Here is a 15,679-nt window from a genome sequence, read left to right as displayed (position 1 = left end):
GCGGAGCGGTGACGTCAGCGCCGCGAGCGAGGCTGCGCGGGCCGCGGTGACGTCCGCGGAGCCCGGGGCCGCCCGCGCACGCGCCCCTGCGTCAGCAGCGCTCGGAGGCGGTGGCCGGGAGGGGCTGCGGGGGGCGCATCTCCGGGCGCGGCGCGCCCTCTGCCGGCGCCCTTGGGGTTGCAGCCAAGAGATTCCTACACCGCTGGACGCTTACGGGAGCTGGACACTCCGCCTGGTATGCCGTTTCCGGGACGCCTGCACCTCCTACAGTCACAGACTGCCCCATCCGGCCCCCATACTCTGCTTTTTTCATTTTTAAGTATTTGTCACCTCCTAACATACTGTACAATTTATTACGTTGAGTGTCTGTTAAACGCCCCCACCACCCCAAACTAGAGCAGGAATCTTAATATTTCCCTGATGTCTCCCCAGAGCCTGACAGCCAATGAGCGCCCCCAAAATCTTGAATTAAGTGTCTCTTTCTCCGCGCGGGCTTCTGGTCCTCCCCATGCAGAGCCTTGTAACCGACCGCCGCACCTGACCACCGGGCTGGGAGCTCTTGCCGGAAGGAAACTACAACCCCCAGCATGCCGCGAGTCCAGGCGGTGCGCCGTCTTCAACATCACGCACAGCGCGCCGGGAGTCGTAGTTCGCGCCTGCGCCCTCGTCGGGATTCTTCTCCCAGAAGTCCTCGAGCGTTGTCCTCGTCGCCCTCCAGGCCGCCGGCGTCCAGCCGGAGTCTGCCCGCCCCTGCTCCGCTGTCCGCCGTCCGCCCGCCGTCATGCTGCCCGCCGCGCTCCTCCGCCGCCCGGGCCTGGGCCGCCTCGTGCGCCAGGCCCGCGCCTACGCCGACGCCGCTGCCGCCTCGGCCCCCGCCGCGGGCCCAGGACAGATGTCTTTCACCTTCGCTTCACCCACGCAGGTTGGGACGTCCGCCGGGCTCGAGACCCCATTCTAAACCCCGCACCTGCGCCACTCCCCCGTGTGGCCCAGGATCCGAGCCCCCAGCCTTCAGGTCGGCGACCCCCATTCCGGACCCGCGCCCCTCCCCCGTGTGGTCCGGGATGAGACCGCCCAACTTTCACGTCGCCTCTCAGCCCCTCATTTCGATGTGTGCCCTTTCTCACGTGGTTTAGAACCTGAGTCCCGGCACCACTCTTATACCCTCCTCCCCAGGCGGCTCGCTGGTTCTACCTTGACCGCGTTTCCTTACCCGAGGGCTAGGGTGCTTGGATTCCATTGTCAAGTAGACGAAGGCGCTGCAGTCCTGCACGAGGACCCCGCCGAAGCATCGGGTGCCTCTGTGTCTCCCGTCAGCTTTCAGTCCTGCCTTGGCTGTTCAACTGCGGGGAAGAGTGACTGCTGTTTCTCGAGGGACTGCCCTGAAGTGATCCTTTCTCTATGTGTCTTACCTAGGTGTTCTTCAACGGCGCCAACGTTCGACAGGTGGACGTGCCCACGCAGACCGGAGCGTTTGGCATCTTGGCAGCCCACGTACCCACACTGCAGGTCCTGCGACCAGGGCTGGTTGTGGTCCACGCTGAGGACGGCACTATCTCCAAATACTTTGGTGAGTCAGTTGGGCGGGTAGAGGGAAGGGGCTGGGTGGGAGATGCTTGTCTCAACGGGCTAGTTCTCGTTTCAGTTGGCAGCGTCAGAAAGGGCACCAAGGATATAGCACTCCCCCGCACTGGGCTGGGTGTGGTTAGGGATGTAAGTGGTCAGCAGTGGGCCTGTTGGGGGCCTATAGGAAGAGAAAGGATCCTCAATTTGGAGGAGGTTTTCCACAGCGTGGCCCCAGCGGTACAACCCAGACTGGAACCCAGCTCCGGCTCACTCCCAAGCCTAGCTCAACTCCTGGGCTGCTGGGCAAAAGGAGGGGGCGCTATCCCCATGTCCAGTCTGCGGTGGATGCACTTCGTGGCCCCCGTTCACTTGTGTGCCGGGGCCTTTGGATCCTGGAGCCACGTTGTGTGGTCACTCTCCTGGCCCTACAGGGGCTCTGGGTCTGATTGTGTCCCCACACCTGTACATGACCTCTCACTCCCCCTCTTCCCGCAGTGAGCAGTGGCTCCGTCACAGTGAACGCTGACTCTTCAGTGCAGTTACTGGCTGAGGAAGCCGTCACACTGGACATGCTGGATCTGGGGGTGAGTGTCCCAGGGGAAGCTGGTGCTCCAAACGGCCAAGAAATCCCCAACTGCAGGGAGGGAACAGGTACTGGACTGGGCTCCTTGCTTCGCCCTCACCCGCCACCCACTCCCTGCAGGTGGCCAAGGCGAACCTGGAGAAGGCGCAGTCGGAGCTGCTGGGGGCCACGGACGAGGCCATGAGGGCCGAGATCCAAATCCGTATCGAGGCCAACGAGGCCTTGGTGAAGGCCCTGGAGTAGGCGGTGTGTGCCCCACGCTGGTTCCGGCAGGGAGACTGGGCCAGAGCTGGGCAGGGGATGGCCTGGCGTGAGGACCCAGCTCCTGTGGGTGCAGGCTGGCTGGGAGGCTGGAGGAGTGAGCCTCGGGGAGCCATCCTCCCTAGGAAGCCACCAGGGGGCAGCGCAGTGCCGGCGTCTGCTCAGAGTGCCTTTCAGGGCTCTGCCTATCTGCGGTGAATAAACCAGGGAAACAAGCCAGCTCTGGCAGGCCTAAGGGCTGGTGTCCAGGTCAGGCACTTGCGCTACCCATGGGGATTACTCTCACCCTGGAGGGCCCTCCTCCCACCTCCTAAGATCTCCCCAACCTGATGTGCGGGCCACCACTCGTCTGCTGCATCTGCGGCAGAGACTTGTGCTCCCAGCCACCGGCAACAGACAGCCTGCTCCCTGCCCAAACCTCCATTAAACACCTGGAATCCAGTTTGCGTACGCTGACTTTACGCTGCTTGGTGGTGGGCTCGGGACCCAGCGCGGCCTCTCCCCCATTTTCCTGTGTCTGCGCAGCGAGGTGGGGCAGCCAGCCTCAGCTTTCCCAGCTCAGCAGGCTGTAGTCTGAACAGCCTGGGGTGTTGGCGGTGCGGGCTCAGCTCACAAAACCAGGCTGGGTTGTGGGAAGGCCGTTGGCTGTCACGCCGGGAGTGTGGGCACAGGCGAAGGTCACCAGCCAGGGCTGGGGACAGCAGGCAGCAGTGTGGCTGCCACTTCTGGGCTGGGCCTGGGCTGCTGGACAGACATGAGGCTCTGCCAGGTTCCAGACTGTGACGTCTGTCCCGTGGGCTCCCCGGCCCCGCCCCAGCTGCACTGGGAAGGGGTGGGTCCTGCTTGCTCCCACGGAGGCCCTGCCCTGTTCCTGCCTGGCCTGTGGGTGGCCCCAGCTGGCCAGGTGCCCGATCTCTGGTGGTGTTGGCACCTCCGTGGCATCTGGGCCCCTGGACTGGCCCCAGATGGGTGGGGTGGCCGGGTGGCGGCGGTCCTGGCACCTTGAAGGTTTAGCGCTGTCCCGTTTCTTTCAGCCAGTAACTCACTTTGGCAACCATGGGGGTGGCCCAGGCACTGGCCACCTCCTTGTCCCCCTCCCTGGCCCTGGGTCAGAGCAGAGTTGATAGGGCATTTCGGGGGGGTGAGTGTGTGGGAAAGCTTGGGCCTCTGTGTCACCGGCAGCCCGAAGGTGACAGAGAGGTCATTCCCGGGCATGTCATTGGCACCGGTGGGCTGTGTGGTCTTGTGTCATGGTCCTATGCGAATGACTGTCCCCTAGCTGCCTCTGAGGCTCGATGTCCGGGGAGCCTCCAGGCAAGCTTGCAGCTCTGGGCGGTGTCCGTGTGGGGCTTGCTCCTTCTATGCAGGTGAGGTCCAAGCAGCCGGCCCCCACTTCCTCAGGAAACCCCATCTTAGCTAAAGCTGGGACAGCTGTGGGGTCACAGGTGCAGCTCCCTCCTCCCCTTTGTATCCCGGCTTAGAGCCCAGGTCTTCGAGTTCCTGGACTGGCTTCTCATCTGGTCTATAAATAAGAGCAAGGATACAGCTGGGGGCTGGTGGGGGGTCGTGAGAGGAGACCCTGGACCAGTGGTCCCCACACCAGGGAACCTGCCTGCACCGTCACCCCCTGAGGCCACAGCCCGGGACTATGGGACACAGCCACACAGCTAGGACCCCCAGCACGGTGCAGGCCCCCTGGGGGATGTGCACACCTCAGAGCCTGGCCTGGGGACACCTGTGCCCGAACGGCTGCAGGAACGGCCTGTGCTGGCCAGGCTGTGTCCTGGGGTGGGAGGCACCTAGGATGAGATGGGTCACAGGGCCAGGAACCGGGGGTCACGACCCCTTCTGAGAGTGCAGGCCTTGGGCCTTGTGGGGACAGGCGGTGCCCAAGGGTTCATCTCCCTCCCAGGAAGGATTCCCCTCGTGCCTTGAGTATGCTCACGTCCTGGGACTGCCCCGCATAGCACAGGGATGCTACGAGTGGGAGAGCACACGCCTCAGGCTGATCTGGCATGGTTATTAACTTGGACTTGCAAAGCCAGGCAGGGGCCATTGGTCCCCTCCCCTGTGTGTGTGACCCTCAGCGGCCCCATGCCAGGAGACAGCCCACTTCCCTGCAGGCAGACAAACCAGGCCCCGTGAGATCACAGACCCACTGGAGGTCTCAGCCGCACCCTACTCAGTGCCACCTGCCCACCTGAGGGTCCCACCTGGCCTGTCCCTCTGTGAGCCCTCCAGTGTTCAGATGCTCCGGCTTCAGAACACACGGTCCCCTGTGCTGCCTTCCTACTCTCTCTGCAGGCAGAGCCAGCCAGGCCTGCAGACCCTCAGCCCGGCCCCATCACCGGGTCTCGGGGCACTCGTGAGAGCCTCCGGTGCTTTGCGCTGACTTGCTTCTCACCCGAGCACTATTCTGTTTGTCTGGCAAACTCCTATCCGTGCCTCAACCCCAGCCTCCTGATGCCCTCCCTCAAGCCCAGCCCTGACCCTGTGGGGCTGGGAGTATCTGGGTGTGCCTGTGAGAGGGTGGGGGGCCAGAGGCTGCAGGAGCCTTGGGTGGGAGCAGGAGGCAGACCTGGAAAGGAGCACAGCCCTGGGAGGGGCCCCCAGGGCACGGCTGGGGGCTGAGGTGGTCAGGTCAGATAAAGGGAGACACCAGATAAGTGGACAAGTGGCCTGCGGTCCCCCTCCTCTGGACAGAGAGGGAGGGATGACCGAGAGGGCCCTACCCTCAGCCAGGGTCATCCTTAGAAAGCCCCTTTACACAGGGTGACCTGCAGGGACACACCTGAGGACATTCTGCCTGTTAATGGCTGCGTGGCCTTAGTTTCATCACGTGTAAAAGGGGTAGGGTGATTACACCCACCACAAAGGCAGGACACCAGCAGGTGAGCATGCCTGATGGGATGATGACAATATTGCCAGGCCTAGGTGAGGGCCCCACATCCCCAGGCTCCAGGGTGAGGTCTGCTGTGTTCTCTCACTTCATTCTACTGGCACCCTGCAGAAACTGAGGCTCACAAAGGTCAGTGCCCTACGGGGTCACAAAGCCCAGTGGGTGGTGACTGGATCAGGCCTGGCTATGGTGAATCGCTCCATAAATGTCCTCTGAGGTCACCGTTAAGGGATGCAGGAGGCCGGGCCGCCGGGGCAGCTGGCTGGGGTGCCCCCACTGCAGGCAGGTGACCCCAGCCTGTTTTCCTGGACCGAGGCCGCTGGCTCAGGCCCCCCTTCCCGCTCCCCCACGCGGGCGCCCCCAGGCGGAAGCACTCGTCCAGAAAGGGGGCGGGGCAGGGAATCCAGCTGTGCACCCCGAAACCCCGTAGCACGGGCCGGAGTGCGGGTGCGCCCGAGTGGTCAACGCGGCCGACCGTGACCCCGGGTTCGTAGCATTCAAGGAGCGCCACGCCCTCCCCGTTTAAAATGCGAGATTTAGGGGGCGGGTGGCCCAGGCCCAACAGCGCCCCAGGGCCCTGGCCGGCAGGCAGGGGCGGGGGCCGGCCTGCGTCACCGCCTGCCCGGCCCCCCGCCCCCTGGCCGCCCAAACTCCACCCCGAGGGAAGGCGGCGCGGATAAAGGCTCGGGGGCCGCCCCCTCGGCCCCAGACCGGCTCCGCCACCGCGCACTCGGCCCCGACGTGGGTACACTCAGGACAGTTGGGACTTCGGACTTGCCTCTCCCGGTGAGTGGGGGGCGGGACCTCGCGGGCCGAGGAAGGGGGTTCCCATTCTAGGCTCTTAAGGGTGCCCCACTTTTCTTTGTTCTTTGAGCAGGCAGTGTTCAAAGGTGTCTCCAGCCCTGGGAAGCCCCACGGGACGTGGAGTGGGAGGCACTCGGCGCAGCCAGCACAGCCCGGGAGGGACCTCTGCCCCCGCCCCGCCCCCCGGGCACTCCCCCTCCCCGAGAGTGACCTTGAGCTAGTTGCCTTTCCGGCCTGTTTCCCCGACTGTGAAGCCCCAGTCTCCTGACTTGGAGGCTTCATGCCCCTAGCGAGGCTCCCACAACGCCCGCAGTCCCCTCGGACTGCCCCCTGTCCCTGGCGGCCTCGGCGACCCCTCCCCGGGTCTCCGGGCAGCGCTCCCGGGTGGGGCCGGCAGAGGGCGCGCCGGCGCTGCTGACTCACCGCAGCCCCGAGCGGCGCGCGCGGGCGCAGCCGGGGACGCCGCGTCACGTCACGGCTCGGGCGGGCGCGAGTCGGGAAGCGGGCCCGGCCCGCGGGACGGGGGTGGGACGCGAGGTGGCACCGGCCCGGGAGGGGCTCTCCGGCACCGGCCACGTCACCACGGCACCGGCCACGGGGGTGCAGGCCCCGCCCGCAGCTCCACCCCTTGCCGGGGCTTCACGCCTCACGGGTGGGGGGAGCCCCGGACCGACCCTCCCGCGAGCCCCCCAGCCTGGGCTCGGCCACGAGGCGCGGGGACCGCGTCCAGCTTCCGCTCGCGGCGGCTTCCCGGATCGGCGCTGGGGGAAGGCCCCGGCTTCCTGCTCCTTCGGCGCGGAGCCACTGCCCTCCCCCATAGCGCGCCGCCCCAAGCCTGGCTCCTGCGCCCCCCGGGCCGGGCCGCCCGCCCTTTGTTGCGGACCCGGGCCTTATGAATGGCCGCGGCGGGGCGGGGGCGCGGAGGCGGGCCAGAGCGGCGCCGGCCCCGCCCCCGCCGCGCTCCGCTTGGCCGCCCGGACAGGGGCGGAGCGAGGGGCGGGTCCTCGCGGCCACGTGGGGCGGTGAGGCGGGGGCTCCCATTGGCCGGCCCGTGTGGCCGACTGGGCGTTCGGCGCGCGCTGATTGGTCGGCGCGGGCCGGCGGAGTAAGTAGTGAATGGGAGGGGGCGGCGGCCCCGCCCCTCGGAACGTTGATACATTATAACTTTTTTTTCTTGTTACTTTCACCCCCAGATCCTCTGGCGGCGGCGGCGGCGGCGGCGGCTGTTGCTAAGGGAGGGGACGCGCGGGGAAGCTCGGCCCGAGCGGCAGACGGCCCTGAGCGCGGCCGGCTGAGCGGCGCCCCCTCCTCCGGGACCCTTTCCCGCGCCCGCCTCCCTTGAAAGGAGCTGAGAGTGTAGTCCCCACCCAGGAAGGTGCCCCGACGAGCCGACGCGACCCCGGAGCGCCACTCGGATTTTTGATTCCTGATTCGCTTTCCGCTCCTGGGACCTTCTCGAAGGGGAAGCGCGCTGTCCCCCACCCTTAGGGGCCCCGAGGACCCCTGTTTGGGGAGCGCCCCCGCCCTGCCCGGAGGCGCGGCAAGAATTGGCGGCGCCCCGCGGACTCCAGCCCCCCAGCGCGGGCCGGGGATGGAGCCGCAGCCCGGCGGCGCCCGGAGCTGCCGGCGCGGTGCCCCCGGCGGTGCCTGCGAGCTGGGTCCGGCGGCCGAGACGGCGCCCATGAGCCTGGCCATCCACAGCACGACGGGCACTCGCTACGAGCTGTCGGTGCCCCCCGACGAGACGGTGGAGGGGCTGCGCAAGCGGCTGTCCCAACGCCTCAAAGTGCCCAAGGAGCGCCTGGCGCTGCTCCACAAAGACACGTAGGTACCGCGCGCCCCCAACCCCCGTGCCCCCCGGGCCCGCCGCCCCCTCTGGCCCCGGCCCCGGGGCGGGAACAAAGAGCGCGCCGCTCGGGTAAGGAAGGGGGCGGCCAGACGGGGGGCGGGGGCGCGCCGCGCGCTCTCGGGCGCCCTCTGTTCGGCCCTGCCAGTGTTGGCCCCCTCCCCCGCCCGGGGTCGCTGCACAAAGGCGGCTGCGAGGGCGCCTCGGGTCGGGCTTAGGCGGCGTCCCCCACCGGAAGGCAGGAGTCCCGGGCGGCGCGGGGGTCCTAGCTACGGGGGTGGGGGGCGCGGCGGCTGCCTCCTCTGCCTGCGACCTGCCGGCTTCCGTATCTGCTCGGCGGCCCCCTCTGCGTCTGGCTGCCTCTCCCCCCACTTGCGTCTCTCTGCCCCCCTTTGTTCTCGCCACCAAGCGCTTCCCGCAGTCTCCCCCTCCCCCCCCGCTATTTAAATCGCCTCCAGGCCGGGGAGCCCTCCCTCCGCGGGCCTCCGGGGACACGCAGTGTCCATCCCCAGCGGAGGGGCCCCGGTGGGGGAGGGGCGGGAGGGGGAGGGTCTCCTTTGTCTGAGCGGCGGCCGTGGCGGCGGCCTGCGCCAGGGAGGGAGGGAGGGAGGGAGGAGGGGAGGCCCGCCCGGCAAAGCCCGGAAAGGCTAAGCGCTTGGCCCGCAGGGACAGCCCAGGCAGGCCCCGGTGGTTGAATTACAGGGGGGCGGCCCCAGGGTGGGGGGAGGGTGCCAAGGGGCTGACTGGGCCTGGATGGTGAAAACGTGCCTCGCTGAGGCGCAGAGATACTGCCCTCAGTCCAGAGTTGGAGTTCCTTGGAAGAAGGGGTCTGCACCGTCAGCAGGGGCTCCCAGGGTCTGACCTCAACCACGCACACACTCAGGTCTCTGGATCTGTAAGCCAGGAAGGGGTGGGGGTGATGGACTCCTGTCTCTACACCACGAGCCCAGCCCTCCCCCGCGGACTCCACTTCCGAGCCCCTGCCTTGTCTCGGCGTAGCCTCACCCTTTTCCTTCCTCCCCACTCAGCCGGCTCAGTTCGGGGAAGCTGCAGGAGTTCGGCGTGGGGGATGGCAGCAAGCTGACACTCGTGCCCACCGTGGAGGCGGGCCTCATGGTAAATGGCTGGGGCAGTGCGCCCCGAGGCCCCACACTGACAGGCAGTCCCCTCCCCTGCGAGTACAGTGCCCACATCACACACTGGACCCCTTCCCCTCAGGGCCACCCACCCCACCCATCAAGCGGGGCCCTCCCAGCCCCGGTACTCGGGTGCGCCCTCAGGCTCTCTTCTTCCTCTCTCTGTAGTCTCAGGCTTCCAGGCCAGAACAGTCTGTGATGCAGGCCCTCGAGAGCTTGACTGAGACCCAGGTAAGACCCGCGCCGGCCCCCTCCTGGCCCTTGGGGGCAGCAGGCCCAGTGCCCGGCCACTCTGGAGAGCCTGGGGGTTGTTTGTGCTCCCAGCAGGCCTGTGAGGAGGGGAGGGGACGCGCCGCTCCGCCTTCATGCCAGCTTGGCCTGGTCACCCAGCTTCCTATTCCTCCTCCCCGCCCCCCCAGCACTCACCACCTGACCTTGAGAGCCTTCTCTCCCACGGTGGCCGCCATGGGGGAGGGGGCCTAGCTTTCCCAAGCCTGCCTGCGGGGTGACCTTGGCCCATGCTCCTACACCACCGGGCCTGCGTCCCCAGCCCCACCAGCTTTGCCTTGCCGAGGCGCTCTCCCCCTGCCCCACTGCGGTTTCCCCAGAGAGATCTTTTTAACATTTCTCAGGTGGGGGAGGGATGGGACTAGGTGATACTCTTTCCGCCTTCCGTGACCCCATTGCGAGGGGTGGGGAGTCACCCCTCCCCCTCCTCTCTCTGCCCTTTGTTCTCTGCCCCAAAAGGGGGAGGGGCGGGGGCGCCCAGCCCCTGGGGCAGCACAGACCAGACAGGATGTTAGGAAAATATTTAGTAAGCGCCCGGGAGGGCGATGAGGAGGAAGGCTGGGGCTGGCCCACACTGGGTTCCCGGTTTTGTTGCAGCTTTTTTCTTTTTTCGTTCCCCCTCCTTTCCTCATTTTTCTGGCAGCGGGGCCCTCCTCCCAGGAGGGTGACACAGGCCTCAGCTATCCGCCCGCTGCCAGGGTGGGGGTGGCAGGTCCCCGGCCTCCCTGGCTGGGCTGGGCTGGCCCCCGGCCTCAGGAACCTGCTCAGCGGCTTCCCTTCCTCCTGCCCTGAGGCCCTCGCCCCCTCCCGGCGTGTAGCATCCTGCCCTCATCAGCCGGCTGGCGCGGAGGAGGAGGAGGGGACCCAGGAGCTGGGTGGTCTGCCCTTGGGAGGAGCAGTGGGGCGGGGGGAGAGCCAGGGTCCCTGGAGCCTGGTGGGGCTGGCGTGTGCTTTCCTGGGGCAGATGTGAACTGAGCTCCCTGCTCCTGGGGGGGCTGTGGTTGGCAGGGGGCCCCTGGGCGTGTTTGGTTCACATCCTCTGCAGGGTGTCTACGTCAGGAGGGAGATGGGAGGTGCTGGGCGGAGTGACTGGGCTCCCAGAGCTGCTTCTCCGCCTGGCACCGAGTCATGCCTGCCCGTTCACCCTCCCCTGGGAGGAAGTTGCAGGGTGGAGTGGGGGGGGGACACCCAGCTGCTCTTGGGAAGCCACCCCAGGCCCTTCCTGCAAAGGGCATCTCTGGGGCCGGGGAGGGCGTGTGCACAGGGACTGCGGGGTGGGGGGCTGCGCTCGGCCCGGGCCCGCCTCCTTTGCCTTCTCCCCACGGCCCCCAAGCAGGGAAGGTTACGCCAGCCGCTGCCAGCAGGGAGGGGGTGGTTCTGAGTCATCGAGGCCTGTGTCACTTCTCAGAAACCTCCGCCCCATCCCGGCCTGGGGAGAGCTCTGCACTGGCCGGGCCCCAGAGGAGGGGTCCAGTGCAGATGGGGGTTGTATGCACCCCTCGCCTTCTGCGAAGGGACTGCCAGACTGGAGGTTCAAGTTTGAATAGGCTTTGTTGAAGCCCTGGGAGACTCGGGCCCCAGGGAACCGGTCCACCACCACCCCTTCCCCAGCGCTCCCAGAGGCAACACCTCCCCCTCAGCCTCGGCCCCGCCCAGGACAGATAAATATTTATCTTGAGAAAGCAAAGGTTAGGACAAGAATTTGTCCAGGAATTCCGCCCACTCGCTGCTCCACTGGCTTAGCTGGGAGGGGGCCTGAGCTAGGCCCCTGCAGTGTTCACTGGCGAGAGAGGGTGGGGAAGAGGTGTGAGGTGAGGGTTCTTTGAGAGCAGTGATTGCTGGCTGGGCCCCGCCCCCCCTGGCCTCGGTTTCCCCTTGAAAGAACCAAGCTGGCCAGGGCGGGCCAGGCCCCCCATCTCACCCGCCTCTGTCCCCCCACAGCCCCCAGCGGCGCCCAGCCCGGGCCGGGCTGGCGGAGGCAGCTTCCGGAAATACCGATTCATTTTATTTAAGCATCCGTGGCACCGACAGGGACCCCAGAGCCCAGAGAGGGGCGGCGAGAGGCCCCAGGTCACGCAGCGCGGGGGGCCGGGCCGGGCCGGGCTGGGGGCACTGCAGGCTGGAGCCCTGGGCTGACGGGCCGCTCTCTGCAGGTCAGTGACTTCTTGTCGGGCCGCTCGCCGCTGACCCTGGCGCTGCGCGTGGGTGACCATATGATGTTCGTCCAGCTGCAGCTCGCAGCCCAGCACGCCCCACTGCAGCACCGCCACGTGCTGGCTGCCGCCGCCGCCGCCGCCCGTGGAGACCCCAGCGTGACCACCACCCCTGTGTCCTCTCCCTGTCGGCCAGTGTCCAGTGCCGCCCGCGTCCCCCCAGTGCCCACCAGCCCTGTGCCCGCATCCTCCCCTGTCACAGCCGGCTCCTTCCGCTCCCACTCGGCCTCTACCACTTGTCCTGAGGTGAGTCTCGGCAGGGACGTGGCGAGAGAACGTCAGAGCCCCGGATACGTCTTTTTGTGTCAAGGGCCGTCCACAGACCCTGGGCTGGTGCTGGTCTGGTGGGTGATCCCCAGACCCTGAACCCCAAAGCTCACGTGCTGCCTTCCCCCATCAGCAGATGGACTGTTCCCCCCCTGCCAGCGCCGGTGCCAGCCCCACATCCCCCGCCGGGGGCAGCCCCACGTCCCGCTCCCGCAAACCTGGCGCGGTCATCGAGAGCTTCGTGAACCACGCCCCGGGGGTCTTCTCAGGGACCTTCTCTGGTAGGTGTCGTGGCGTGTCCTGTGAGCAGTCACGTGAACCCACGCCAGGGACGGGACACGCTCTCTGGGATCTCCACACGTGTGCCTGGCCATACAGCAGGCCATGTGTCCTCGTGGGTGGGTGCGAGTGCCCGTGTCACCCTGGGGTTCCGCCTGTACTCATGGGACACGGGCACTGCCGAGGCCTCCCGTCCACCACTGGGGTCCTCATCCACACCCCTTCCCGCAGGTACGCTGCACCCCAACTGCCAGGACAGCAGCGGGCGGCCGAGGCGGGACATTGGCACCATCCTGCAGATCCTCAACGACCTCCTGAGTGCCACGCGGCACTACCAGGGCATGCCCCCATCGCTGACCCAGCTGCGGTGCCACGCCCAGTGTGCCCCGGACCTCGCCCCCAAAACTACCTCCTGCGAGAAGCTGGCGGCCACGGCCCCGGCCTCCCTGAGCCAGGCCCGCCTGTGCAAGCCCCCGGGTGAGTGTCCGCCCCCACCCCAGCCCGTCCTGGGTCTCTCAAGGCCCCTCTGTGCGGCTCTCAGAGCAGCTGAGCCGCTGGTTCCGCAGGCGCGTGTAGAGAAGGGAGTGTGTGTGCCGGGGGCACACAGCATCTTTGTGTCCTCCCCGGGGGGGAGTCCGTCCTCACTTCCTCCTCACCCCCCTCGGGCACCTTCTCCAGATGGCGCGTGGGGCCTCTGTGAATGGGCCAGTCAGGCCAAGGAGGGGGTTAGCTTCCCCTCCTGCTCAAGGGCGGCCTGTGCCGCCCCGCCACCGCAACGATCTCGTTATTCCCGACGCCTCCGTAATCCTGTAGAACCGTGATGTGGGCCCCCAGGCCTGCTCTCAAAGGGGAAACCAAGGCACAGCCTGAGTCCTACCCTGGGTCACAGAAAATAGCCTAAAGGGTTCAAGCTCCAGCTCATTTTTATGCTAGCCATGTCCCCAGTGCCTGGCTCAGGCCAGCCCCTGCCCTCCTGGAGCTCACAGCCTGCTTGATCAGCAGACGTGGAATTAATAACCTAAAGGTTCAGCAGACCCTCTTGACCCACTCACTCGCAGGAGGGAGCGTCCACGAGGGCTGGACCAGGCCTGATGCCCATCTGCTGGGGTTCCTCGCGTTTGCTTGGGGGGGTCTGGCCTCCAAGGGGCCCTCAGGGTCATGGTCACTGCCACCTCTGCAGGGGACCGCCTGCGGCAGACGGAAAACCGAGCCACCCGCTGTAAGGTGGAGCGCCTGCAGCTGCTGCTCCAGCAGAAACGGCTCCGCAGAAAGGCCCGGCGCGACGCCCGGGGCCCCTACCACTGGCCGCCCAGCCGCAAGGCTGGCCGCAGCGACAGCACCAGCGGCGGGGGAGGCGGTGGCCCCAGTGAGGCGGCTGGCTTGGGCCTCGACTTCGAGGACGCCGTCTGGAAGCCAGAAGTGAACCCCGACATCAAGTCAGAGTTCGTGGTGGCCTAGGAACCCTGTCCCTCGCCCCAGCCCAGGGTAGCCTGTGAGCGTGGCCCCACGCGGGAGGGCCAGCGGCCGGCCGGTGCAGTGGGGCACTTCCCCCTCCCGGGTATGCGGCCTTTTTTTTTTTTTTTTTTTTTTTTTAAATTTCACTTCCTACCGTGGTTTTTTGAACTCTCCATGGACTTGGGTTCCTGCCTCCTCGGTTTGGCTCACACTCCCCGCCCCTCCCTCCATCTCCCATCCTCATCCCCGACCTGGCCGGGTCCCTCCCGCCCACCTTCCCAAGCTCCAAATATGTAGCAGTCTTTCCAGATGGTTGAGAGCGGAGACAAGGAAGCCGCCCCCCCCCTTCCGTTCTGCCGCCCTCCCCACCCTTTTCAGGTTGAAGTCAAAAATGTAGATTCCTCATTATGCACTTTACAGACAGGGGAGGGGGCCGCGGAGAGGAGAGGCCCCCACCACAAACCCTGGCCCTAAAACAACTCGCAACCTTGACCGCCAGGGACTGTTTCTCTTCCACATCCATACTCTTTTCTCTTCCTGGTCTCTCCTTTTCCATTTTCCTTTTTCCTGGGAAAGAAAAGAAAAGCCGTTTCAGGGGAGAGGCTGGCCAGAGCCTGCCTTGCGGTGTGGGCTGGGGTGTGAGTGTGGGGGGGGACCCTTTCCTGCCAGGAAAGGAGAGGGAGGGAGGAGAGGTGCCCGCCGCCAGCCTGCACCCCGTCCACGCACTGTGCGACTTCCTTCAGCGCTACCCCACCGCCCCACCCCGTTTTTCTGAGCTTGGGGTATTTATAGACTATTAATTTTCTGACTGAGCCAATAGTGGTTGGGAATCTCTTGAAAAATACGGAGAGCAATGGCTGGGGGGGCGGGCTTGACGCCCCCAGCCCTCCTTCCCCACCCAACCTGAGGGATCTGGGCCTGTGGACTGTGTCTGGGGGCCCTCGGGCAGCTGGGAGGGGAGGGGAGGGGGTGCTGAGCTGTGAAACCCCAGGAGGGGCAACGCTGTGTAGCATTAACCCCCTTGGGGGGGGTTCGCTGCTGGTCTAATTTGGACCCTCCCCACTCATGCCCATGCCCCAGGGGCATCCCCCAGGGCAGAGGGACAGACCTCCCCCCCTTTACTGGGGCCACTTCAATGGGGGTGGAGGGTTTTTTTCATTCACTTTTATTTTTTACTGATAATGGAGATGTTTGGGCCCTGCCCCCCCCACCTGTCAGTCTCGTCCTGGCCCCGCCCCTCTGTGCTGTGCAACACCCCTCGCCCTCTGCCTGCCCCTCCCTCCTAGATGAACCCCAGGTCCTCACCCTGCCCCCGGTTATGTGTTTAAAGTTAATGGTTTCAGATGTGAACATCTTGTGTTAACTGTAGCTCTGTAAATTTTTTGTGGGGGGGGTGGGCAGGGAGGGGTCAGAGGGTAGGGGTCAAGGATCTTTGTTTTTGTTTTCGTTTTTCCAAAAAAAAAAGAAAAAGAAAAAAAAAGGGCGGGTTTGTTTTTGAAGCGCTGTCTTGGATATCTATTTAATGTGTGTTCTGATGGGGTTTTTTTTTTTAACGATTTTTAAATAACGTCTGTGCCTCCGCTGGTCTGAGGGTGGAGGCCCCAGGCAGGAACCGCCCACCCCTGTCTGCCCTCGCCAGGGCCCCACCCCCAAGAAAGCATTACCCACCCTCGGGGGGTCGGGCTGTGGGGTGTCCCAGCACCTTGCGGGAGTTTCTTGTATGAAAACATGAAATTGGAAAAGAAAAAAGCTTACACACCGTGATTTCAAGGAATAAACAGAAAATGAAACACGAGTGAACCTCTGGCCTTCTCATCTCGGGGTGGGGGGTGGTCTTGGTTGTCACAGAGTGGGCCGAGTACGGTAGGGGGTGATCTGTCTCAGGAGGGTCGAGTTGGATGCTGGGGTAGCCCGCCACCCAGGGAGTGGCAGGCGGAACGTGCTCCCAGGGCGCCCAGCGGGGGGAGGGGCGCGTCCCGGAACAGTTCCCACGCCCCCTCCCCGCCTTGGGGTGAGGGTGGGCAGGAAGCCGCCTGGCGGGGGAGGGAGGGGCCGGCCACTTCCCGGTACCCAAGGCCGGAA

The 15,679-nt window shown here is 65.9% G+C and overlaps 2 protein-coding genes across 5 annotated transcripts; both read left to right on the top strand.

Moving 5' to 3' along the window:
- The first annotated feature begins 550 nt into the window (after positions 1 to 550).
- Positions 551 to 2,851, top strand: ATP5F1D (ATP synthase F1 subunit delta). Its single transcript, XM_059060397.2, has 4 exons — positions 551 to 922; positions 1,417 to 1,570; positions 2,062 to 2,150; positions 2,270 to 2,851. The coding sequence occupies exons 1-4, from the start codon at positions 782 to 784 to the stop codon at positions 2,390 to 2,392; spliced, it is 507 nt and encodes a 168-aa protein (XP_058916380.1). The 5' UTR covers positions 551 to 781; the 3' UTR covers positions 2,393 to 2,851.
- Positions 2,852 to 6,007: 3,156 nt separating this feature from the next.
- MIDN (midnolin) lies at positions 6,008 to 15,392 on the top strand. Of its 4 annotated transcripts, none has more exons than XM_059060333.2 (9): positions 6,008 to 6,095; positions 7,307 to 7,937; positions 8,988 to 9,075; positions 9,264 to 9,326; positions 11,325 to 11,453; positions 11,537 to 11,842; positions 12,000 to 12,144; positions 12,374 to 12,619; positions 13,323 to 15,392. In XM_059060333.2, the coding sequence occupies exons 2-9, from the start codon at positions 7,705 to 7,707 to the stop codon at positions 13,598 to 13,600; spliced, it is 1,488 nt and encodes a 495-aa protein (XP_058916316.1). In that variant the 5' UTR covers positions 6,008 to 6,095; positions 7,307 to 7,704; the 3' UTR covers positions 13,601 to 15,392. The 4 variants fall into 4 exon arrangements, with proteins under 4 accessions (XP_058916316.1, XP_058916315.1, XP_058916318.1 ...); XM_059060332.2 differs by having other exon boundaries at positions 11,997 to 12,144; XM_059060335.2 differs by lacking the exon at positions 11,325 to 11,453.
- The last annotated feature ends 287 nt before the right edge of the window (positions 15,393 to 15,679 follow it).

This window comes from Kogia breviceps, chromosome 4, assembly GCF_026419965.1.
Source record: "Kogia breviceps isolate mKogBre1 chromosome 4, mKogBre1 haplotype 1, whole genome shotgun sequence".
NCBI lineage: Eukaryota > Metazoa > Chordata > Mammalia > Artiodactyla > Physeteridae > Kogia > Kogia breviceps.
The sequence above is the reverse complement of the archived record's forward strand: the minus strand, read 5'-3'. Positions and strand labels throughout refer to the sequence as shown.